The 26578-nt window shown below is 34.9% G+C and overlaps 1 protein-coding gene across 3 annotated transcripts in view; it reads left to right on the top strand.

Moving 5' to 3' along the window:
* The window catches only part of SEMA5A (semaphorin 5A), a 664838-nt gene that overhangs the window by 355255 nt on the left and 283005 nt on the right, over nucleotides 1-26578 (top strand). For all 3 annotated transcript variants that reach the window (XM_043978814.1, XM_043978812.1, XM_043978813.1), the window contains 3 exons: nucleotides 967-1029; nucleotides 23170-23268; nucleotides 26001-26214. In XM_043978814.1, the coding sequence (XP_043834749.1) occupies nucleotides 967-1029; nucleotides 23170-23268; nucleotides 26001-26214 (376 nt within the window). The remainder of the gene's footprint in view (nucleotides 1-966; nucleotides 1030-23169; nucleotides 23269-26000; nucleotides 26215-26578) is intronic.

Here is a 26578-nt window from a genome sequence, read left to right as displayed (position 1 = left end):
TGGAGAATACAGAACTTCCCCCATCCAGGAAAACCTGATTTCAAGTCTTTCCTGTTACATTATGGCTAAATGACTTTGGACCAATCATTTAACATCTCAGTATTTTAAAAACCTCTAAGAATTTAAGTTACAGAGAAGGTGTTCACCTCCATTGGTAGAGGAAATTCTTTATTAGGAACTCCTTCTAACATTTGGTTCAGTACATATCCCTATGATTTTGTATTATGAATTTAACAATCAATAGCAAATATAAGTATTTCAATATGCAAAGAGAAAAAATAAAGATGCCTACATATGTAACTGGGTTTTGGCGTGAATATGGCTTGGACTATTGGGCCACAGAGGAACCTTCAAGGTCTAAGTTCAGTAATTCACTTCCCTTCTCTTCATAAAGATGGTCATTGTGCCACAATTGGACTTTTGTTGTTCTTTTTGTTTTGTGTGGATTTAGTATAACTCATAAAAGTGGATGAGCTGATTTATACTTAAATATTTAAGTCCTGTCTACAGAGTAAATGAAGGTACATGCATATGTGGAAAGCAGGACTGAAGATCACCCAAACCTACCAATTCAAAGCATCTTAAAGCAGTATCTAAAAATGTTAGCAATTTGTGTTTGCACTTAGTTTTACAGATAAGATATTTATTTGTCTTTCACCAAGTAGCCGTAAGTCATCCACTTGGCTCCATAGCTTGTCAACTGTTGCATATTTGGAGAATAATGAGAGTTGATTGTCTTTTTTTTTAATATTTATGGGGATCAGCATCCTTTTTAGAAGTAAACCTCAATGTAACATAGTTTAGTTCTATACTCAGTATGAGAATTTTGGTATCATATAATATGTGAATGGCATTTTCTGCCCTGATCTCTGAACAATAAACTATTGTTTAATTTTATGAAAATATCTATATCTATGTAAAATCTCAAGTCAAACTAGAATATTTAAAACAATTTTTTCTTTGTAGGCTGTGGAGTGGGAGTGTGATGAAGCTACTAAAAGAGCCTGTTACAGCAAGGGAAAATCTAAGGTAAGGATACAACAGCCTAATTCTTCATCTAGAATTTATTTTTGAATGGTAAGATGTTATATGTTGTTAAGAAAAATTTCCTTTTTTTTCAAAGAATGACCTACTCCAGTTGAGTGCGAAATGTGTTATCTTGCTATGACTTTATATGAATGATTTTGCCTAATGCTATTTGACTCGCCTCCCATTCTTTTGCTCTATTCTATTTCTTGAGCTGCCTTGCTTCTGAGAGTAAGTCTTTTTCTTCTTCCATCTCCATGTTCAATTCAGCAAAATAAACTGATTTAGTTAAGAAGCTAAAAAAATTGTTCTTGGCAGAACATTTTAATGATGTTGGCCTTCTGTTTTCAAAATTAGGTATAGTATTTTAATTCATACTGTGGATGTAATCTTTCAGACAGAGAGACAAAGTATGCAGCTCCCTGTCAAGGTTTTAGGGGTATACTTGATAGGTTAGGATAGCTTTTCCTAATGCTATTTGGGTGCTTCTTCACACATCAGTTAGCTTTTATTAAGGGACATTTTTTGAAGGGAAAGCAAGAAAACCCAATAACATTAAAACAAAATATTATTATTATTATCTAAGTAGGAGTCATTTTTGTAATGATATGTATAATCAAGCAAAATAACTAAATACATTGATCATTTTGGAGATTGCACGGTTTATTCTACAACTCTGGTTCATCCAATGCCAAAAGGTGGGAGGTAAATTCCTTCATTACTGTCCTGGAATCACAATTGCTCACTAGTAAATAGGGTCAGCATAATCCTTTTAGGATATGATACAACTCAGTATTATTGATTTTTAAAAGATGCCTAATGTTCACCAAGAAGATGCAGTAGCCTCTTCTTATAAGCATTGTACAGTACTAAACATTGGTACTTACTCCTTAGTAAGATCTTGCCTCCTGATATATACAATTTTGTATAGGAAAAGCCTCAAAATAGCATGGTTAGACCATGAAGCAGCTGTAAGTTCTTTTGTCTACTAAAAGATAGTGAGAGGCAGATGTTTCAATAATAGATAATGTTTTCAGTATATATCAAGCTCCATGCCAAATGGAATAAATAAAACCTTTGCTATTTTTCTTCTTATATAAAGTCTGCTTCCTTTATGACATTTCTATCTAATGTAAAATTTAAAAAATTGAAAAATACATTTTTATCATCTCTGTAAGGGTTGTTCTATTAGGTCATGGTTTGGGGGTTTTTTTCCCAAGAAGGAAACCATAGATTCCAATCTGTAATAAGTACTAAAAGATGTGCTGCTACTGAACCCTTGGATAGTTGCACCAGGAAATAGGTTTTGGCTACCTGAACTTTTTGCCTGTTTGGCCCATAAATGGTGGAGGTATTGGATTGTAGTTTAGGAGTTTAGGATTTTTGGCTCTCAGTACTAATCTCCATGTGGAAAAAATGAGCTAGCATTCTCAGGAATGCCAGAATGTTCTTTTCTCCCCTGTAGTTTTCCTCACGGATGAATATATGCTCTCCTTCTTTGCTGATAAGCTATTGGTTGATGGTTTTTACCATCATAAATTAACACCAAACACAAGAAAATACCATGTAAAAACCACCAACTCATAAAGAACAATTTCCATTAAACACTAACATTTTATCATAGAGATCTGAATTGGACATATTACCATTGGGAAGTGCATAAAAGTTGAAATAGATTTTTACTCCTTAGGAAGTGATGTTTTAATCCTGTCTTAAATTTCTATCTTTGGTCCATGTTTTCTGCCATACTTTCATTAGCTATAACCCCAAATGCTATATTTTGCTTACTTTCAGAAGGAATTTCCCTTGGTGAGCAAAACAATAGCTCAAATAAATATATGATATATTACTTAAACGTATCCTTCATTGTTTTGTTCTGTCACCTTAAAGGTATAAAAGCAGACCATGCCATTGTGGTTTTAGGGAAAAGACAATTTGTATGTTTAGAATGGAAATGTATTGTCTCTTATTAACAACAGCTCTTCAGTGGGGCAGCAGACATTGTTTTACAGCTGAGTGGCTGCATGGAAACCCCTTTTTGAACTCTTGCCTTTTGAGTGTGTGTCACTCAGCTAATATACTAGTGGTGAAAAAAGGAAACCCTTGCATTTGAATTTGCAGTCATGTTGATATTTACATGAGTTTTTGACATATTGCCAGTTCGAAGATTATTTTACTTAGTTTTCACTAGTACTTTACAAGTAGAACGACTTTGCAAATGATATTTTTGTTTGGGAGACATTTTTAAAGGTATACCATAAGTGTTAGTTGATATATATCTATGAGATAAACACCACATGGAGAAACCTTGTTCTAAATTGTCCATCAGACTTCAAGAGAAATCAAAGAATCTCTGCTCTTGACTGTAGCAAATTAGGGAAATACATATATATATATATATATATATATATATATATATATATATATATATATGTGTGTGTGTGTGTGTGTGTGTGTATACATAAATAAGTATAAAATAGTATAAAGATAGTATATTTGCTTATGATTTTTTCAAATTGTCTTATTTTTTTAATATGTTGGTAATATAGTGTTTCTTTTTGATCCTTGCATGTTCACTAATGGAAACTGGGATTAAGAAAATGCTCCATCATCTATTTCTTGTGTAAAATTATTGCAATTATATTCTTGCTTTCTGTTGACCTAAATATCGATAATATCTTCCACAGAATTTCTGCCTTTTCTGAAACTCCTTCCTATTTACCTAATTATAGAATTTATTGGCCTTTTCTTCCTTCTTTAAGGTCTGCTATTTTTGTACTTAATCTTAAAATAGTCATGTTGTCATTCTGTGGCTTCTTGCTTCCTTTTCATTTCATAACTTTCTTTAGCTTATCATATGTTCTTTTAAAAAGTGAAATATTTATTCATTATTAAATAGTTATTCTTTTTACAAGATCTGATAAAATCCTTCTTGCTGCTAACTAATTCATCACTTTGAGGGGGACAAAATATTAGTTTTAAATAGTATATTTGAAAAGAAAAATTAAAGAATAATAATAAGTTATTGGTATTCAATGACAAATATTAAAATGTATTTAATGTATAACATATTCCTTAAGACAAAAGAATGTTCCTAGATGAGTAATTTAAGATCTATTGCTGGTGAAGTAATCATGAAAAATTAAGTTCTCTAATGTTTCCATTAATCAATATTCCCAGTGATTTCCAAGTAATGTCAATTCAACATTTTTAATAAAAAATTAGCATAAAATGTGATTTGGAATTAAACGATGACATTATTATCATAAACATGAAGTAATTTTCCAATACTAAAACGTCTTCGACTGACACTTCTTTATACTTGTGAAAGTAATTAAATTTATTTGTCTAAAAACATTTATTAAACATTTATCATTTGCAAGACACCGTGCTTGGTGCTGAGAATACAAAAATAAAAATTAGTAAAGGTCCTGCCCTAAAGGAGGGTATAGCCTACTGGGGATAGGGAAAGTGAACAACAGTAAGTAGATAAGTAAAGACCAGAATAGGAAAAAGCACTATCAGGTAGGGAGATTCAGAAAAGTTTGCTGTAGGAATTTGTGTCAGAGCTGGACCTTGAGGAAGGCTTATGATTCTAAGTGATAAAAGTGAGGAGTCATATTCCAAATTTAGTAAAACATTGGAGGCAGGAGATAGAAAGCAGAATTTGGTGCTCTGGCTTGTATAAACTATAAATTACATAAAATGGTTGGGAGTATAATGTGAAACAAATCCAGAAACATAGGCTAGTCTTGAATTAAATTGTTAATAAATGGATTTTTTTTCTATTTTTCTTTCTTCTTCTTTTATTTTTTTTTGGGTGGGGCAATGAGGTTTAAGTGACTTGCCCAGGGTCACACAGCTGGTAAGTGTCAAGGGTCTGAGGTCAGAATTGAATTCAGGTCCTCCTGAATCCAGGCCTGGTACTTTATCCATTGTGCTACCTAGCTGCCTCCTAAATAGATTTTTTTAAGTAAACTAAATCTCATTAAATTATGAGATTACATTAGAATAAGAGAAGTTCCAGTCAGAACACCCCTGAGGATTCAACTTTGACCCACCAAATTGACAAAGGTGACAAAAGATAGTAATAACCAGTGTTGGAGTGTGGTGTGCAATGACAGACACATGTGTTTGTTTTTTTAATTCAAATTAGAGCTTTGAGTTAGCACAATCATTCTGGAAATTTGGTATTATATAAATACAATAGCTATATGACCATACCCTTCAACACAGAGATTCCACTGTTGACATATATCCCAAGGAGGCCACTGGCAGGCAGATTTTTTTATGTGGCAGGAAAGAATGGGAAACAAAATAGATGCCCAGGAATGACTAACTGATTTGTGATATATGAATGTAATTAAATATTGCGTTACTATAAGAAACAATGAATATCATGATTTCAGAGAAGCATATGAGTGGATGCAAAGCAGAACCATGAAAACAATGTACAGAATTAGTATAGAGTATAAATAGCAAGAATGACAACCACATGGGAATTAAAAAAATTTGTTATAAAATTACAAAGAACAAGCTTAGTTCCCCTCCACCTCACCCCCCCCAAAAAAAAAACACATGAGAAGATGCCTTCCCTTATTCTATAACAGAAAAGGTGGTGGTGGGAGATGAGTGGTGGTCTATGGTTCTGAAACATCGTAAATGTCAGATTTTTTTCAATGTATTGGTTGGTTTTGTTGATTTAAAAAAACATTCTTTGTTATAAATAACAGTTCTCTAGGAGTTTAGAAGAGAAATAGGAGAAATGGTCATCTGTAAATAAAGATATCAATAAATATTTATTTTTTGAAGAAGATGATATACAAAAAATAGCCTTTTAGAAATCATATATTTTGTGGTCTATAAGCTTTTCATATAGAAATAATGACATTTAACATTTTCTTCATTGTAATTTTGTTGATTATAATTAAATAATAAAAAAGATTTAAACATTTATAATTTAGCGATTTTTTCACAACAAGCATTTATTAAATGCTGACCATGTGCCAAGCACTGTACTGTTTTCTATTGATACAAAACCAAAATGAACCACTTCCTTCCATTATAGATCTTATATTCTACCAAAAATATACTCATAAAAAGCAAAAGGTAATAAGGCTATGAAAAAGCATTTTATTATTATGTAGATTGTTATTATTTACAAATTGGTATTAGAAGAAATGGTATTATGACTTCAGAAGTTATGATAATACTATCTTTTTTTGTAGATGAAACCTCTAAATAGAGTAATTTTTCTACTGTCCAATATAGTAAGGGAATAATGGTACAAAATCCATGAACACTTATCCTGTATCCTTCAAATGGTGTGAACTCTCCAAGATTTTGGGAAAGAAAAAAAGGAATGAAGACAGGAGTGGGAGGAGATTTTCCTACACATCCGCATTCCTGATTCCTGAAATAATATGATAGATTTGCTTTTGCTAAGGTTCATTGCTTGCAAAATGCTGTTCCTATGCCCTGATTAGAATGTAGTCTTGGCTCTTGGCTATGGAAATATATGGAGATAAGAAAAGACAGAAAATGATGAATGCTATTTAGTAGAGATATTTAACCTAGAAAAATCTCCCTCAGATAGCTCATCTTAAGTGCAAGAGGATTTCATTACACTACAAGATGATTAAAAATGTAATTCTTTCTATGTTGCTTAAAACCCCAACTAAACTAAATAAACTTAAAATACCTACTGTGGCCTCTTTGTTGAGTTTGTATTAAATTATGTCTAATATTTTAGAAGTGATGTTTTCTAAATTTTTTTGCCTCAAATAGATTTATAAGTTTGAATATGATATATTCTTGCAGCCAACATCATTACTGAGCAGCTAACAAGTAGTAGACATAATACTTTGAAGTCCAACATTCCAGAAAAATCAAATATGACAAATTAGTTTGAATATTAGGGAAATGATTCCTTGAGGAATCAATAGCTTGATAGTATCTTTTAAAATATACAATGGGTATATTTAAGTAATTGTTTTCTTTATTTGTTCTAGTGAAAAAATGAGCATTTTTTTTATTACCAGTGATATTCAGTAGCACTTGGATAATCTACTCTCTACCATCCTCTAGTATATTCATTGATTTCTTTTCCTTCAATCAGTACTTTTTCCTTCTTTTCTTTCATATTATTACTTTTGTTTTCCTCCTCCTCCTCTTCTGTCTATATAGGATTTTATAATTTTCATGGAGAATAATGAATGTGGCGTAGTACAAGGCTGAAGAATTTGTATGAAAACTGTATGTGTGTATAAGTGGGTAGAATAAGCTGTATACCTACATGCCTTCAATCTCTCTTTCATACATTAGAATGTTCACATATATAAATCTAAGCATGTTATTTGTTTAAAAATCTTCAGTGTCATCCTGTTAGCTGAAATACAAGAATATATCTTGGTCTGTATTTCAACAGCCACCACAATATGGTTCTATAGGTTGATTTGATCTGATTCCAATTAATCCAGGTAATAATAAATAGTTGGTACCATTGTCTGAGGAGAGGGATAATATGGTATCAAAATGAAGTTCAAAATTATAATTTGTAATTATTGTTTGAAGGAGTAAATGACAGCTTTTTAGAAGTAATCTGAATTGGGCCAGTTATTTTGGTGATAAGAGGTCCAAAAAAGAAGTCGGTGAATAAATCTTGATTAAGCCTCCACTATATACTGGGTACTGTACTATGCACTGTGGGTAAAAAGAAAAGTAAAAAGATAGCCCTTGCCCTCAAGGATATCACAATCTAATGGAGTTTACTTTGATAATGAAGAGATGAATCTTAACTGAAAAGTCCCCAAACAGGCCAAAACAAAAATGATAACACAAGTTTGGTACTCCTGATCACATGTGATGAGTGAAAAGATAATAAAGGCTGAAGACATCAAGGAATATACAGGTAGTCTCAGAGAAAATGTGGCAGCTTGTATAACATAAAGTGAACTGGATTATCTGCTAGTATGAGAACTGAGTCCGAACTTTGAAGTGATGGCAGATCTGTGATGAGATTCATTTTTATATTGGTTGAGGGCCAATGAAGGGTTTACAAATATTTCAGGTAAGAAGTGGGAGAATAGTGAACATCTACCAATGGTGTCCTTTACTTGAATACAAACCTTAAATGGTCAAAAATTACAGCTGACCTCACATGTAGAAAGGGCCACAGAATTCCAAAATTACTGATGAGTATTTTAAATTATCTCAAGTACCCCACCATGAGTGAATTGTAACAATTATCATGTAATTGACTATCAGGTCTCCCTGTGGGGAAATAATAACTTTCTGAAATATGAACCAGTCAGTCAACAAACATTTATTAAGATCTTATTATGTATTGGTAAATGTGCTAAGTACTGGGGGTACAAAGAAAAGGAAAAACAGTACCTGCGCTATTCAGTGGGAGACAAAATGTGAATACTTAGGTACCTACAATATGTACAGGATAGATTGAAGATAATCTCTGAGGAAAGATACTAGGTATTAAAGTGGACTGGAAAGAACCTATTGGACACTGTTCACCTTAGAACTAGGCAGGATAGAGAAGCTACTCTACATGTATGGTAAATAGCTGAATCTATACCTAACCATTCTCATATTAAGCCTATGTGGTTTAGTCTATGTATGAATGCCTGCAAGATCATCCTGCCACAGTAGTGCTTGTGAGTGCCATCAGATATGTGGAAGGAGCAAATTTCAATTTCTAGTAAAAAGCAATGATAAATTTTCTCAAAATAATTTTATGTTCAAGGTTAGGGGATGGAGATTAGAACAGTGATTTCCAGCCTGGGTGCCACAAAGCCCTGGAAGGTCTTGGGGTTTTTAGAGCGGTTTCATCTACTTGATCTAACAGTAATATCTAATATTTACATTGTGAGTGTGGTAGCTAAAGGGTGGGAGTGGGTGGGAAGAAAATTGGTTCTAGTGTTGAGGGATCTGGGTTCAAATTCTTGTTTCTGACATTATCTGTGTATCCTTGATTAAGGTCCACAATCTCTGTGAAACTTGGTTTCTTCATAAGTAAAATGAGGGAGTCAGACTATATGGACTCTGAGATTGTTTCTAGTGTTCCATTTATGGTGAATGTTATGATCTCATTTGATCCTGACAGATTGCTCTGTAACAGATATCATTATCCTCATTTTAGAAATGAGGAAATGGGCTTAAAATGAGTGATCTCAGACATACAACCTTTTAAGAATTTGCAAACACTTTCATTATGTTATCAGAGATAAGATTAATGAGGTATTTGTAAAGCACTTAATAGTTTTGAGCATGTAAGAGGATCCAAAGGTGAATAGAGTCATGAAGACTCCTCTTCCTAATTTTAAATCTGGATTCAGACACTTACTAGCTGTGTGACCCTTGCCAAGTCACCTAACTCTGTTTGACTCAGTTTCTTTATTTGCAAAATAATCTGGAGAAGGAAATGGCAAAACACTTTAGTATCTTTGCCAAGAAAACCCCGAATGAAGTCACAGAGATTCATACATAACTGAAAAATGTTGGGACAGCAGCACATTTTTATTCCCTTACCTCCATATCTCATTTAAACTTTATAGCCTATGGTGGTATTATTACCTCCATTTTACCAATGAGGAAACTGAGGCTTAGAGAAGCTAAATGACTCACACAAGTCCATTCAGCTGCTAAGAACACACCTCAGGGTATGATTACTTTTCTGGTTCTTCTTGACTACAAGTCTAATATACTATAGTATACTACATCTAGTATATAATAAAAAGCAAGAATAGCTTCTTTAGACTAGAAAGAACACTTCATATATATATATATATATATATACACACACACACATATACATACGTATACATACATACATATATACATACCTACACACACACACTCATATATATGATTGGACCTATGTATCCCTAATCATGAAGAAAGAGACTTCTTGAACAGAGGAGGAGAAGAAAACCCTGCTAGAAATTCCCCAACCAGGGAATAGCAAGAAGATGACAGTTCTATAAACTAAGGAATTATTCTACCTCACACAGGAGTTTAGAAGCACTGGGGTCAGAGGCAGGGGACAGGCAGGGTCCAGATCAGAAGACTTAGTGTCCAGAGGTTTAAAAGAGCTTTGTCTTTACTTGTCATCTGGGAATATAAGGTTAGAAGTAACACATATTGGATGAATAGGAAGATGCAAGGTGTTGTGTGTGTGTGTGTGTGTGTGTGTTTGAGTGTGTGATGGTATAATAAAAATGAAATTTTGAGATATGAAATGGGGAACACATACAAAATGTCACATTTTTATATGTAGTTAAATGTGTATAAATATAGACATAAATAAATAGACATCATATACATATATACACATACACACACACACACACACATATATATATATATATATATATGTATGTATATGTATATATATATCTATTTTGGGGAGACTGAGCATCCCTATGTTGCCAAGGCTAGAATTATAGTGCCCACTAAGAAGCCCCATCCCACTACTGACTGATCTTCATAGAAGCTGTAACCTGTACTGTTTGCCATTTGGGTTGGTTCTGATCTTAGGCAGCCTAGTGCCCCCCTGGTCTTAAGTGCTCACCATATTAGTGCCAGACATTGTGCAGACTTATGATCTTCTTAGTCCTATGGTAATGCAGAACTCTCTAACTTCAGTAGCAAGAAATTTAGGCGTGTACCACCCTACTCATCCCAGTATGGTTTTTATAAAACATTTTTATTCATCTTTTATTTTAAATTGCCTACTTTCCCCTTATATCTCTTACCTTTTCCTTTCCTAGAGTCATGCTACATAACAAAGTATTCTTTTACAAAAAAGAAGAGGAAAATAAATCTGCAAAACCTGTCAATCCATTTTAAAAAGTCTAAATATGTATGTATGTGTATGTTGTATATGTGTATATATGTATGTATGAATATACACACACACACATACTATTCCACATCTGTGAAATCTCTACCTTCCAAAGTAATCAAGAGAGGCATCCTTTCATTTCTCTTTCCAGTATACATAGAAAAAAAAATGTTGGACTTTATGAGGACAGTAATTTTATTTCCCTGATATGTATGCATATATGTATATTTTTAATTTAGAAAAAATGGTACAAAGCATATTATTTACTATGGTTTTTTTAATTCAAATAATTATAAAAGGGCTGAGGATTTAGTTGTTGAAAGGCAAAACTGGGACAGAAATTTTAAGAATACTTGAATTAGGGCTCCAAAAAACATCCAAATAATGCCATAGGAAAAGGCTCGGAGCAGCAAAACTCACAGAAGAATATGCTGAAATCATCTTGTAACGAAGAACAGCTTGGAAGGTCAGAAGGAGGGAGCTATGGGATTACAACCAAGAATCACCTACCCAGCAAAACTCAGCATAATGGCCTCACAATGATACAGGAGTTGAGCTCAACCCCACAGTCATCCTGACACAGCTCTATGTTAAGCTCAATTTTGTAGGAAAAATTTTCCTATCTGATTACCAGCATCCACACATCAACCCCTGAAAAGACTTCTATTCCATGACTACATCTCCAATGCCACATAGATCAACCCAACAGCTCGCTTGATCTTGATTTTCAGTATGAATATAGACCGTGAAAGTGGGGCCTCATGCTTTCAGTGGAAAAAATGGGACTTTATTGAAAAAGAAGATTTTCAGATATTTGTGATGAAAAGGTGCTACCAGGAGGTAGGCTTGAGTAGCAGTGGCCCAGGTGGGGGAGGGGCACAGGTTCATGGGAGCTAACAACCACAACACACAAGGCTGGTTGATTAGCAAGTTGGTCTGGGGTCATCTAGGACCAGGGAACAGGCCAGGTGAGTGAAGAACCTGATCCTCCTTAAATCATACCACCTGGGACTTCTTAAGCTTGGTATAGTGCAGCCTGGAAACAATGTCCCACTTTAAGGAGCTAAAAGTCAAGTAAAAGAAAGGCAAGATGAGCAGAAAGAGAAAAGTGAGGACCATAGAAAGTTTCTTCATTAACAAGGAAGATGGAGGTGCACCCTCAGAGGAAGATGTCAATATCAGGGCCCCTATATCTAAAGCTTCCAAGAAAAATATGATTGGAGCTGGGGGACATACGTGGGGTTGTACAGTGGGCAACTGTCTTGTGTCTGAGGCTGGGTTTTGGCTGGGATCCCCCTGGGTCCAGGGGTGATGCTTTGTCCACTGTGTCACCTAGCTAGGTGATGACATCTTTAGGGTTAAATTGAGGGGTGAAGGGAATGCACTGGGGGAGGGGGAAGGGCAGAGGTAAAATCCTACATGAAAGAAACAGGAAAAGGCTTATAGAGTGAGGGAAGAGATGGGAGAAGAGCAGGGCAGTAAATGAATTTTACACTCATCAGAAAAGGCTCAAAGACCTTAAACTCATCAGAGCTGCCTCAAGGAGGGACTAACACAGACACACACACACACACACACACACACACACACACACACACACACCTAACTGGGTGGAGTAATCTATTTAATCTGGGCAGTAAATGAGCCTAACACTCATCAGAATTGGCTCAAAGACCTCAATCTCATTAGAATTGGTTTAAGGAGGGAATAATGTATACACTCAATTGGGTGGAGTAATCTCTAACCCTGCAGGAAAATAGGAGGGGAAGGGGATAAAGAGAGAGGGGGAAAAGAAGGAAGGGCAGAGTGGGGGAGGGGACAGAGAAACAAATCCCTTTTGAAGAGTGACAGGATGAAAGAAGATGGATAATAGAATAAATATCATGGGGAAGGGAATAGGATGGGAGGGAAACAGTTAACAATAGTAATCATGAAAAAGAGAAAATGAGGGAAATTGTATAAAAAATATTTATAGCAACTCTTGGTGGAGACTAAGAATTGAGAATCAAGGAAATGCCCATCAATTGAGGAATGATGGAAAAAGCTGTTTTATATGATTGTAGTGGAATGGTCTTGTGCTACAGGAAATGACAAACAGTATGATCCCCGAAAAACCTGGAAAGACTAATGAACATCAATGTATAGTGAAGTGAGCAGAGGTGGGAGGACATTGTGCATAGTGACAGCAGTATTGTTCAATGAGCAATTGTGAATGACTTAACTACTCTCAGCAGTTCAGTGATCCAAGACAATCCTAAAGAATTAATGAGGAAGCTTACTGTGCACCCCCATAGAACTGACAAAAAGAACACTTGTGGATTGTACATATATAACCTGGTTGTGATCTTGTGGAGCGGGGACGAAAAGGGAGTGAGGGAGAAAAATTTGGAACTCTAAATCTTATGAAAATGAATGTTGAAAACTACCCTTACATGTAACTGGAAAAAATAAAATAAATGTATTTTAAAAACAAAAAAGAATACTTGAATTGGGTATTCAAGAAACTTAGCTTCTATTTCCTGTTCCCTTCTGACACTCACTTAACTGTATTAACTTGAGCAAATGAGGTTCAGTTTCCTAATGTGTAGACTATATTTAAGTAATTGGATCAGCCCTCAGGTTCCTTTTTTTTTTTTTTTTTTGGTGGGGCAATGGCAGTTAAGTGACTTGCCCAAGGTCACACAACTAGTAAGTGTCAAGTGTTTGAGGCTGGATTTGAACTCAGATATTCCTAAATCCGGGGCAGGTGCTTTATCTACTGCTCCATCTATATTCTCCTCAGGTTCCTTTAAATTAAAAAAAAAATTAATTCTCATGTGATGGTGGCTTAAAATTGGATTATCAGTACTTTGGAGAATTACGTGTTCAAGAAAAAAAATTACCTTCTATTTTGCCTAGAGCTTTTGTATTTGCTTACTGATGCTTGGGTACAAAGTAGAGAGAATAGCTGGGAGGAAAATAAGAAAAAGTGGTCTGTCATATTTGATGGGATAATACAAACCTGATTCTGTGAGGAGGCTGACCATTAATGCTATCTCTTTGAGTATTCCACAATACATAGCTGCTCAAAATAAAACTAGTGAAAAAGTATGTAGCATCAAATAAAATTATCTGCTATGATCAGTATTGTTTTTAGCATTTATACATTAGGAATAGCACTGAACTCTACTGGTTAGACCTCTAATTTTGGGCACTCTTGCAAATAAACATTTAAAAGTGAGGATGTAAAAATACTGTGAGACAAGGTAAAATGTTTCATTGAATTTAATATTAAAATTTCATTCCCTTCATTTACCATAATCTTTTTTTAAGTTTCTTTCTATGTGTATGTGTGTGTGTGTGTGTGTGTAATGTGATATATATATCACATTACACACACATATAAAATATAATTACAAAGAATATATCATTGGGACAGTGGTGGACATGGATATTCAGGAGGACCTGAGTTTAGATGTGGCCTTTAGACACATAGTAACTGTGCGACCCCAGGCAAGTCATTTTAACCTGTTGACCTCAGTTTCTTCACCTGTAAAATTAGCTGGAGAAGGAAATGGCAGACCACTCCAGTATCTTTGCCAATAAAACACGAAAAAATGGGTAATGAATGAGTCAGACATGACTAGTTATCTAAAACTATATATACATATACATATATGCATATATATATACACATATGAAAATGTACATATAGACATACAATGGACATAGAGTCTATAGAATCTACTTTTTTTACTGTATAGTGTATATTTAAGAGTGTTTTTGGATCAGTGTTTTGAAGAATCAGTGAAAACCGTTATGAAAACTGTTTAAGTCACACATAAGTCTAAGGGAGGAGGATTGTCAGCATTACTGTCCTCTTGGAATAAAGGAAACAAGCATTTATTATGCTTCTGCCATGTGCTGGGCACTGTGTTGAGTCCTTTATAAATATCTCATTCGATTCTCACAACAACCCTGGGAAACACAAGTTATGATTGTCTCCATTTGACAGTTGAGGAAACTGAGTCAGAGGTTAAGTGACTTACAAAGGGTTATATAGTTAATAATTGTCTAAGGCTAAAGGAATTCACTGTAAGGAATTCCTTCCACCTAGTCAGATTACAACCCTTCGCTGAGTCAGTAAATGAGTTGCCTAATGCATAGAGCAGTTAAGCAACTTGCTCAGGGTCACCCCACTAGCAAATGGCTGATTGTATTTGTACCCAAGTCTTCTTCACCCCAAGCCCAGAATTCTATCCTCTACTTGAAACTGTCTTAGAATGCCATATAGAGATTCAATTGAGGCAGCATGAATCTGTGTATTTGCTCATAGTGACAGATGAAATTTTGTGTTTACCTTCCAAAGAAATCCCCTTTAATTGCATGAAATTGAATTTTGTGGAATACAATTGTTTACTATGGAAATTTACTTGCTCTATAGCACATAACTAAATCTATGTACTTGTTGCTCTAGATAGCCTTGTAGGGCTTTCCAGTGGGTGGTAAATAGAGAGCAGCAGGCAAGGCAATGGTTACTTCTACTGCCTCCATAGGAGCCATATTGTATAAGGCTATGAAATTGTTAAGACGTTAGCTTACACAGCATTGTCAGGTAGGTGGCTATTGAAAACAGCATTGCCCTTGTGAAAAGGAAGAACCAAGCATATGATTTGTTTGGGACCACCCCCTGAGCCAGTCAGAAAACTCAATGACAGCTCGACTTAGTTGGAAAGAAAATACTTTGATACCATACACACACACACACACACACACACACACACATATATATATATATATATATATATATATATATATATATATACAATTTTTTTCAGTGAGAAAAGTCTGCCTTAAAGTGCATAAGGTTTAATAGTCATGGGTGGAGTGGAGGTGGGAGAAAAAATATTTCCTAAGGCTTTGGGGAAAAAAAGTTTTTGAATTTTCTTTTAAACTTTAAGCTTCTAGATATTATTGTTATATTTTTGCTCATGTTGCCCAATTGTGATAAATGTGTAAGCAACAAAGAACAATTTAAAGAATATGGGAGGAAGGAAAAAAAAAAACTTGTGAATGTGAAGAATGTCAGATAAATAAAAAGGAACAGATTCCTTGAGTGTCAAGAGTGGGTGCTTGGTGCTGCACACATGGTTAGTTTTTTAGTACAGAAAAATGTTGGAATAGGGCCTAGTGCAGGGAAACAGAAAGGCCCAAAGGGGTCATTTTGTCAGAACTCACTTGCTTGTCCAAAGGACACATTCTTGAACTTGCTTGTTTGTGTGTGTGTAATGCATATAAAAAACTTCCTTTTATGTCTATATACTTTATTCCTTCAGTAAACTCTGATGAGATGGACAGGTGACATTTCATGTATTGCCATTTAAAAATTCAAATTAGTGGGTCAAGAAAAAAAATCAAAACTGTAATCTGGGCCTAGAGTCAGGAAGATCAGAGTTAGAATTCAGCCTTAGACATTTATTAACTATATGACCCTTTGCAAGTCACTTAACCTCTCACTCAGTTTCCTCAACTGTAAAATGGAGACATTCCATTTTACATTTCCATTTTCCTGGGAAACTTCTGTTTCCCAGGATTGTTGTGAGGATCAAATGAAATATTTATAAAGGGCTCAACACGGTGCCCAGCACATGGTAGAAGCATAATAAATGTTTGTTTCCTTTCTTCCAAGAGGACAGTAATGCTGACAATCCTTCCTTAGACTTTGACTTATGTGTGACTTAAACAGTTTTCATAAAGGTTTTCACTGATTCTTTTTTTTTGGGGGGGGGGCGGCGCAGGGCAATGAGGGTTAAGTGACTTGTCCAGGGTCACACAGCTAGTAAGTGTGTGTCAAATGTCTGAGGCCAGATTTGAACTTGGGTCCTCCTGAATCCAAAGCTGGTGCTTTATCCACTGCCCCACCTAGCTGCCCCTGTTTTCACTTATTCTTAAAAGACAGTGGATAATTTAGTATTATTCATTGATCTTCACAATCTGCAGCTGAAAGAAAAGTTACCCAAATTCATGAATCAAAGGACTTCCCACAATGTAAATTAATTGTTTTATTTTATTTTATTTAGTTTGCTGATTATCTAAAACAGTTTCTAGGAGTGATCAAATATCTATATATAAATATTTTTTTGGGGGGGGGTGAGGGGGGCAATGAGGGTTAAGTGACTTGCCCAAGGTTACACAGCTAGTAAGAATCAAGTGTCTGAGGCCAGATATGAACTCAGGTCCTCCTGAACCCAGGGCTGGTGCTTTATCCACTGTGCCACCTAGCTGCCCCCCATAAATATCATTTTAAGCTGATTATCTAAAGCCTGATCTGATTCTATAAATTCCATTCCCTTTGTTTTGTGTATGACCCATTAAATTGTGGATGACACATTAAAAACCTTAACAAAATTCAATGTTAACTGGAACAAAGAGGTAATGAGTGCCTTATACACATATATTGCTTTCTAACCTTCAAAGTATTCCTATATCTATTTTCTCATTTTGACCTTTTTAAAAATTCCATGTGGTAGATAGAGCTTTCAGCATCAGTGTGATTTGTCAGAAGAGGAAGAAAAGGCTCAGAGATGTGAAACAACTTCCATGAGATCACAGAGGTACTGGGCAGAGCAACTGGAGGCAGAGCTCAGGTTGCAATTTATTACTCTTTCCACTGGATCATTAAGCCTATCGAATTTTAATTCTCACAAATTAGGAAGAGTGAACCAAAGGTCATGTTTCTTGAGAATTTGTTAGGTAAAACACACAAACAAACACTTAGACAAAACCACTTTATAATTTACAAGTAAAACATTTGTACTTTGTAAAGATTCAAATAATGGACAGTGGCAGAGAAAGTGAGAGCAATACTCAATTTTACCTAGAAGAACTGGATATGAAATACCAACTCTGTCACTAATTATCTGACATTGGGCAATTCCCTCAATTTCTTCTGGTTTCACTTTCCTAATTTGTAAAATAAGGAGGTTAGGAAATTAGTTAAAAATAATAACAATAACAACAACAATAATAATTTTAAAGCTCTTGTTTTTCTCAAAATCTATGGGGTACTCTTTGTGGCTGTTTAATGATAAGAGGCACAGCTTCTTTCTCATGAAGCAATGGTATAATGTGGGCTAGAGGAGGGAGACAGGTGAACTAGAAAAGGTCATATTATTAGAGCTCTTTGACTTGCCCAGAAACAAGAAATTTGTCATATATATATATATATATATATATATATATATATATGCATGCACATATGCATATTTATATCATATGTACCTACTTTAGATGTACTATAAATGTACTCTCTAGTTTCATTATTTTAGGGTTATAAAAATAGCAGTATACATAGTATCTAATTTAAATAATTTTATTCGGTGTCTAAACAGGCCCCCCCAAAGGTTCTTATCAGCAATCTCCCCTCCCCCAAACAACTTCAGAACATAGGTTTATAAGCACAGGTGTGCATAGAGCATCTGAGATTCACCAGGGTCCTTAGAAGTCATTGCCATCAACCTTATTATTTTAAAACTGAGGAAATTACATAGGGGAATTCTCCAAGTTTGCCAAACACTGTGACTCTTTGACCCATGTATAGTGAATCTTGAGTCTTTGATCAGGCAGAACACAAATCACTTTGAAATAGCATGGTACGAGGGAAAAAAATACTGGATTTGGATTCAAAGGGACTGGATTTATGTCCTGGATTTGCCACCTAATTCCTGTGTGAATTTGGACAACTTGGCATCACTTCTATAAGGTTCATTGTCCTCATTCATCGTTTTGGAAAACTAGATGACCCAGGAGGTCCCTTTCAGTTCTAAAACTAGACTCTGATGATGAAATACTCTGTAAGACAAAACCTGATAACAAATTAGGAAATCACACCCTTAAAACATATTGCGGGGGCGACTAGGTGGCGCATTGGATAAAGCACTGGCCCTGGATTCAGGAGTACCTGAGTTCAAATGCGGCCTCAGACACTTGACACTTACCAGTTGTGTGACCCTGGGCAAGTCACTTAACCCCCATTGCCCCGCAAAAAACCAAACCAAACCAAAACCAAACCAAAACAAAACAAAAAAAAATATTGCATCCTGCATATTGCAGACATGGCCTTATATATTTGTGACCAAGTGGACATTAGGAGCAAAGTACTATGCTATACATCAGAAATTACTTTGAATCACTCAGCAACTCCATTTAAGCTTTCTTTACTCAAATAAAAATTGCTACATAGTGAAGGACAAGCTGTTGTACCTGTAGAATCTGGGTAATACATGGGTCATTTTAACATTGAGTTGCATGTAGAAATTTTAATAAATGACTTCCATTATCAACAATCAAACTCATATCGTTAAAAGCCTACTTAGTGTCTATAAAATTGTTCTAAGATTTATTAGGAAATTAAAATGCATTAAAATTCTTCTGTATCATTTTCAAGGGGACTATTAAAATTGAGAAGGAAAATTTTATAGGAAAAAAATAGAAATTTACAGTTAGATGAGATAACATTTGAGTGATGCTATAAACAATGTAAGGGGGGCTTGTTTATCAAACAAGTAAAATCAATAAAATACATAATAGGTTTTAAAGGAGATACAACAAAAAATAAGGAACAGTCCGGGCCACAAAGAGGCAGTATGAGAGGTAAGATTTTAAATATCTAGGTATAGTACAAAACAGAATATAACAAGTTCCTAAGAGGACTTATGGAGAGGTTGCCTTTGAAGAATATTCCAGGTCAGCATCATGGCATGGTTAATGGAATGGATGTGTCTTTGGATTGTTCTACGGTTCAGCTAAAGTACAGCATATAAGAAAGAGAATGGTATGAAATCCAACTGGAAAGGAAGGTTGAATGAGGTTGTAGAATAACTGTTAGGCAAGAATAAAGGATTTGGACCTAATGATTAGGAAAGAATTAGGATTTTTCTTTATTTTTTAGCAGAGGATCAATATAATCAAATTTGACAATATAGCATAGCAGACAGCATGTAGGAAAAGGTAAGAAGCAAGTCTAAAAGTCCAGTCAAGAGATGAGGAGGAATTTGGCCATGATGGTAACAAAAGGAATGGAAAATAAGAAAAAGAATTCAAAAAATATTTCAGAGGTAGAATTGACTCAAGGGTATGGATGATTAGCTTTTTTCCATCACAATATCAATCTTGCATAATGGTTATATCAGTTCATTTCATCGCCCTCCTATCTGTATATTACTATGTATATCTTCCTTTTGCCCATCTGCCATTTACTATTTTTCTCTTTTTTTCATCTTTGCCACTTTAATGGATGTGAAATAAAACCTTAGAGTTATTTCAATTTTCATTACTCCGTAATCTAGAACATTTTCCTATATGGTTTTTAATAGTTTTCACTTCTTTAGCAGTTTTTGTCCAAGATTTTGTTGTAATATCCTTTGAAAAACACATATACATCATACCATTTTCCTGCTTTTTTTCTCTTAGGTACCCCAGTATTAATCCTCACCATTTATGGGACAATATGGTTTTATGTATATTGAACCTAAATTCTCCAGTGTACAGCCCATCTATTTGTATCTATCCATATTGCAGTAGAAGGAATGGTTTGATGTGCTACATATACCTAAAGGAAGTCTTTCACCTATAAAATCAGAGGTGGAGACTGTCTTATAGGAAACAAACATTTTTAATGAAGAAAAATGCTGCATTTGGTCAAAATAATCATTGCATCTGATTAATTTGAAATTTCTGGAAAGTTGTTGGGTCTTTTTTGGTCATAACAAAAGCATTGCATTCTGCTTGACTACAATATAGGAAAAGTATATGAGCGGTTTTTTGTGTTTTGTTTTGGGGTGTGTGTGTGTGTGTGTGTGTGTGTGTGTGTGTGTGTGTGTGTGTGTGTTCTTGTTTTTATTTTTGGCCTGGAGAAGCAATCATCTAACTCCTATAGCCATAGGAAGCAGCAAAGTTATGTGTTGCTACAGTGTTTAATAATAAAGGTTTATGTGACTCTGTGCTTGCTATTTTCATGTCAATCAAAGAACCCAAAATATTATTCAAGAAACAAATCAGAAAGTATGCTTTTATCAAGCACCTTGCTAGGTGCTACAGAAACAAAGAGAAAAACAAAACTTCTACTTCAAGGAACTTATATGATATTGGTGAAAATAATATGTACACATATCAGTTCATCCAAAACATATGCAAAGTAAATATGAAATAATTTTTGGGAGCTGGCAATAGCATCAAGAACGATGAATGGAACTTCATATAGGAGGTAGCTTTCAAGCTGCATTGTAGAGGATGCTGAAGTTTTTAAAAGCCAGAAGTAAGGAGGAAGTGTATTTCAGACATAAGGAGCAAAATAAAAAGACACAGAGATGAGAGATGGAATGTTGTGTGTAAGGAACTAGAGGGTTAGTTACAAGACCAGTTTAGCTTGACCATAGAGTGTGTGGAGGGGGAAGCAAAGCACAAGAAGCCTAGAAACATTGACTCCAGATTTTGATTAGCTTTATATGCTAAGCAGAGACGTTTATATTTTGTAATAGTGTCAATAAGAAAGTTATTGAGCATGGCTATACTTGTGCTTTAAGTAATAGCAATGTGCCAATGAGATGACAGATTATGGAGGAGAGAGTCCTAAGGCTAGGAGACCAATTGTGACTATGTTGTCATATTCTGGATAAGAGGTGATGAGAACCTGAACTAACATGGTGGATGTATCAAGGAGATAGATATGAGAGACTTAGTTGAATCACAGTAAGAATTGGCAGATGATTGGCTATGTTTTGAGGCAGAGTAATAATTCTGAGATTATGAATCTGTGTGTCTAGGGGCATGATACTTCCTGAATGTAAAAATAGAAGCTAGAAAGAATGAATTTTAAAGGAGAGAGACAGATATTTTGACATGCAAAAATTTGCTCTATCTAGAGGATATTCAGTACAATCTGTCCTAAAGGCAGCAGGTAAATAAAAATGGAGATCAGTTTTGGATATGTAAATATGGTACTCATGTAGAGATAATTATTATACTTATGAGAACAAATAGGATCTTTGAGATAGGTTGTATATATTAAGAAGACTTAGGACAGAGTCTTGGAGTATACATGCTATCTTAGTTATGACTATCCCCATTTCTGGAATAACCTTCTTCCTCACATCCACCTCTTGTTTTCCTAGCTACTTTCAAGACTCTGATCAGATCTTACTTTCTGCAGGATATATTAGTAGTCTTCTAGCTGCCCTCCCTTCTGAAATCACCCTCCATTTACTATGCATATTTGCTGTATGTACTTAGTTATTTACAGATTCCATTGGGGTATAAGCATCTCGAGGGTAAGGACTATATTTGTCTTTCTTGGTATCCCCAATGCTTAGCATAGTTCCTGGTACATAGTAAGTGTTCAGAAAATGGTTGTTGATTGACTGCTTATACCTACACTTAGGGGTCTGAGCATGGATGATAAAGTATCAAAGGAGATTGAGGAAGAATGGTTAAATGCGGGGGGCGGGAAATCAAGAGAAATCAGTGTCATGGAATTATTGTCTAGGAGAAGCGTGTGTTCAGTAGTGTCAAATGTTGCAAAAGACAAGAAGAAAGAGGAGTGACAAAAAGCCTTTGCAACTGTATTCTTGTGAAAGGCTACAATTTGTGCACATCTACACTATGCCCCACATGCAAAAGTTCTCCATTCAAACTTGCTCATTCACTTTAAATAAATTATATTTGATAGTCATAAATAAATTTTATTTGGCAGTCATACTTCATGCCCCACAAAATTATGTATTTTTTTCTTTGCTTAAATAAAAGGAAAGGGCATATTTCTTAAAAATGCAATTTGATTTTTAAAGTATGTACTAGTTTGTATCATAGAATAATAAATCTTGAGCCAGGAAGGATGCCAGAAATCATTTAATCAAACCCCACTTTTACAGATGAGGAATGAACTGACAATCCTGGGGAGTGAAATAATTTACCCAAGATCACACAAGTAGTCACTTGACCAGCTTGGTTTTGACCCCAAGACCTTTGAATCTAGAAATTCTAGATTTGTGTTGTTTTTTCCAATATACCATGTTGACTCCATTACTCTGGATTCATTCTCTCTCTCTCTGTGTCATATATGTGTGTGTATATATACATATATAGTATCATATTATTATAGTACATATATACATTACATACACTCACCCCATAATAATAGATTTGTTTTTCAGTGGTCAAACTGCTTTTAATTTATAAGCCAGAGAAAATATTCAAATGTTCTTCTCCTTAGACTTTGTTAAACATGTTACCTAATTTGAATTTTTCAGGATGAATGTCAAAATTATATCCGTGTACTCCTGGTGGGGGGTGACCGGCTATTCACTTGTGGAACCAATGCATTTACACCGATTTGCACCAATCGAACGGTATGTACTCATCTTGTTTTTCCTCAAAATAGTAGCTTTAAATTAAAAAAAATGAACTCATAATATGCAAAATTGAAAATAATATATAAAAAGGAATCATTGTTTTATGTCAGGGGTTTCCAGCCCATTAAAGTATGGCAACTTTATTTTGCATTAAAGCCCTACAACCCTGATGTTCTCCAAGTAACAGTATTTACATATGAATATCTTTACGGACAAGTAAATAATGACAAAATGAAAACACTGGCTGAAGAACCACAATGGATTAGCCTTATTGACATTTTTGTTAGGATATATCTTCAACGGTGATATTAGAAACGTTCTTTTGTATTCCCTGGTTCAGTGCCTAAAGTTGCTGTGGGAGGAAATGGCAATTAAAAGGATGGAGTTAAGAAGAGCAGCTGACCCCAGGAAAAATAGATAAGGAAGGGGTTATAGGCAACACAATTTCAGCAACTTCAGGGTTTGATTTTCAAGGTATCCCAGAGGAGGGAAGATTCTAAAGGGACAGAAAAGTACATATGTGGTACTTTTTTTTTTTTAAATCCAAAACCAATAACCTCAAAGATACTGCCAGATGCTAAAGCATTTTTTTTTGCCTATGTCTATAAAATTATTAGAATGGTCTATTTATACATGAGGGTATCATTGATGAAAATAAAAGGCAACCATCAACCATCAACCAAAAGGCAACCATCCGTTTACAATAGATTTTCTAGAGTAGGACATATTTTTGTCAACTGAAAGGTAAAGAGAATATCATATCCTTCTTTTGTTTTGTTTATTGATTTTTTTGGGGGGGTGAGGCAATTGGGGTTAAGTGACTTGCCCAGGGTCACACAGTCAGTAAGTGTCAAGTGTCTCTGGCTGGATTTGAACTCAGGTCCTCCTGAATCCAGGGCTGGTGCTCTATCCACTGCGCTACCTAGCTGCCCCTGTTTATTGATTTTAAAAGTATTTTACTTAGTCACATTCTTTCATAAAAATTTCCATTATTAACACTGTCATGAAAGTGCTATCAAGAAAAACAGCAAAAAGAAGTATTTGTACAAATATTTTCATTGCACCATTATTAAATCTTTTTTAAAAGTGTCTTAAATATGCAAAAACAAGGGGATAGGGGGGCAGCTAGGTGGCGCAGTGGATAAAGTACTGGCCCTGGATTCAGGAGTACCTGAGTTCAAATCTGGCCTCAGACACTTGACTAGCTGTGTGACCCTGGGCAAGTCACTTAACCCCCATAGCCTCCCCCCAAAAACAAACAAACAAACAAAAAAAAAAACAACAAGGGGATAGTTAAATATTGGTATATATGTCAACATAATGAATACTAAGATACAATTAAGATGAGTATATAGGAGATATCCACATAAAAGTGGATACATAAGTATGAAACCATACAAAGTAAAAAAAAAAAAAAGCAGAATCAGAAGAATGAATTAAAGTAACCATAAGCATGAACAAAGAAAGGTTGTGAATGAATTAAAAAACAATCTTAACAGGGTTTGAGATAAGTTGATTGAAAAGCTATTTGAAATAAAATTAATTAAGTTGAATGGAAATGGTTAATAAACAAGTTTAGTTGTATTGACTTTTTTTTTTTTCCTGAGGCAATGAGGGTGCCCAGGGTCACACAGCTAGTAAGTGTTTGAGACAGGATTTGAAATTAAGTCCTCCTGAATCCAGGGCCAGTGCTTTATCCACTGCGCTACCTAGCTGCCCCCCAGTTGTATTTATTTTAATGCTAACTTTTAATAAAACATTTTAAATGTATTTTACTTAGGAGAAAAAAAATATAGCCTTCAAGTTTATCCTCAAAGAAATATCTCCCATACATAGAAAAAATGTTACATTACTATGAAAATACAAATAAGAAAATGTTTACTCAGTTACCTGTAGAATGTTGGTATATATCATAGTATAAAATGGGGGAGAATGCTCAACTAAATTGCATGTCACAGTCTTAAAAGATGGCTTAGCTAGAATCCAAACTAGAAAAAAAAATGACCTATCAATGAGGAGAATCTCCAAATGTTTCTATTTACCCAAGATTTTTGCAATCTGAATGCTCAAGTCTTTGCGAAAATTCCTCATCTAAATCCCCAGTAATACGAAAGAGATTGGTCTCTACATAAATACTAGAAAAATTAAGTGGGTGAAAAATGTAAATTGTCAACATGGTAAAATGCACCTATAAGTGTAGCCTTTTCTTCTATCATGCATAACATGCATGTATAGAGAGAAAAAATTGAACTAAATGAACAGATAACCTTCGATTAAATTTGGGAAATCATTCTCAGTTGCTCCCTTTTACTTCTCTGCCCATCCCCCCCAAGTTCTCTTTATTTTTGATATACTCCTAATGAAAATTTATGTCTAGAAGACATGGAACTTCATGCTCAAAGAAGAATAAAATTTACTAGTAATAAAAAATGATCATGGACAGATAGATGTTGGGTGTAAGTAGGCTGCATCTATTGTCATTCATGACTTATATAGTAGAAATTTTATAAAAGATATCAGTAAGGCTGCCCTGGAAAGGAAATAGGAAATAGGATTGCCCTATACTGAGAATGACAGACAATAGTGCAATTTTAGTTATCCTGAGCTATTGACAGCGTCATGGCAAGCCCTTCATCATATTGGTCTATGATGCATTGATAATGCATGGATCCATATCAAAGGGGATCTACCCTGAGGAATTGTTTATTTCTCTCTCTTTTCATCTGTAGTTGAGTAACCTGACTGAGATACATGATCAGATCAGTGGTATGGCTCGGTGCCCTTACAGTCCCCAACATAACTCTACAGCCCTGCTTACTTCTGGTGGGGAATTGTATGCTGCCACAGCTATGGATTTCCCAGGAAGAGATCCTGCCATTTATCGAAGCCTAGGAGTCCTCCCTCCTCTACGTACCGCACAGTACAACTCTAAATGGCTAAATGGTAAGCATCAAAATCCCTCTGAATTATATAACTTATTTTCTGCTTCACAATTTCTGAAGAAAAACTCATTTTTTTCTAACAACTGGAAATATTGTGATTGAATACCGAACAAAAAATGATCATTTAATGGTACCACTTGGCACTTTAGTTTTTGAATAGTAAAAATATTACCTACAAGACAGACCCAAAACCACCGAGAGTGATCTAGTAGCTAAGATTTATTTGACTAGCAAGTAATAGAGTTAACTCTGGGTTGGGGGTCATCTTTAAATGACTGTATAAGCTCCCTATACTGCAGTTTTAAGTAGTTGTTTTATTTAACAATGGCTCTTTCTTACATCTTTATTAACGATCTGGGAAGGAG

Source organism: Dromiciops gliroides, chromosome 1 (genome assembly GCF_019393635.1).
Source record: "Dromiciops gliroides isolate mDroGli1 chromosome 1, mDroGli1.pri, whole genome shotgun sequence".
In the NCBI taxonomy this organism is placed as follows: Eukaryota; Metazoa; Chordata; class Mammalia; order Microbiotheria; family Microbiotheriidae; genus Dromiciops; species Dromiciops gliroides.
The sequence above is the reverse complement of the archived record's forward strand: the minus strand, read 5'-3'. Positions and strand labels throughout refer to the sequence as shown.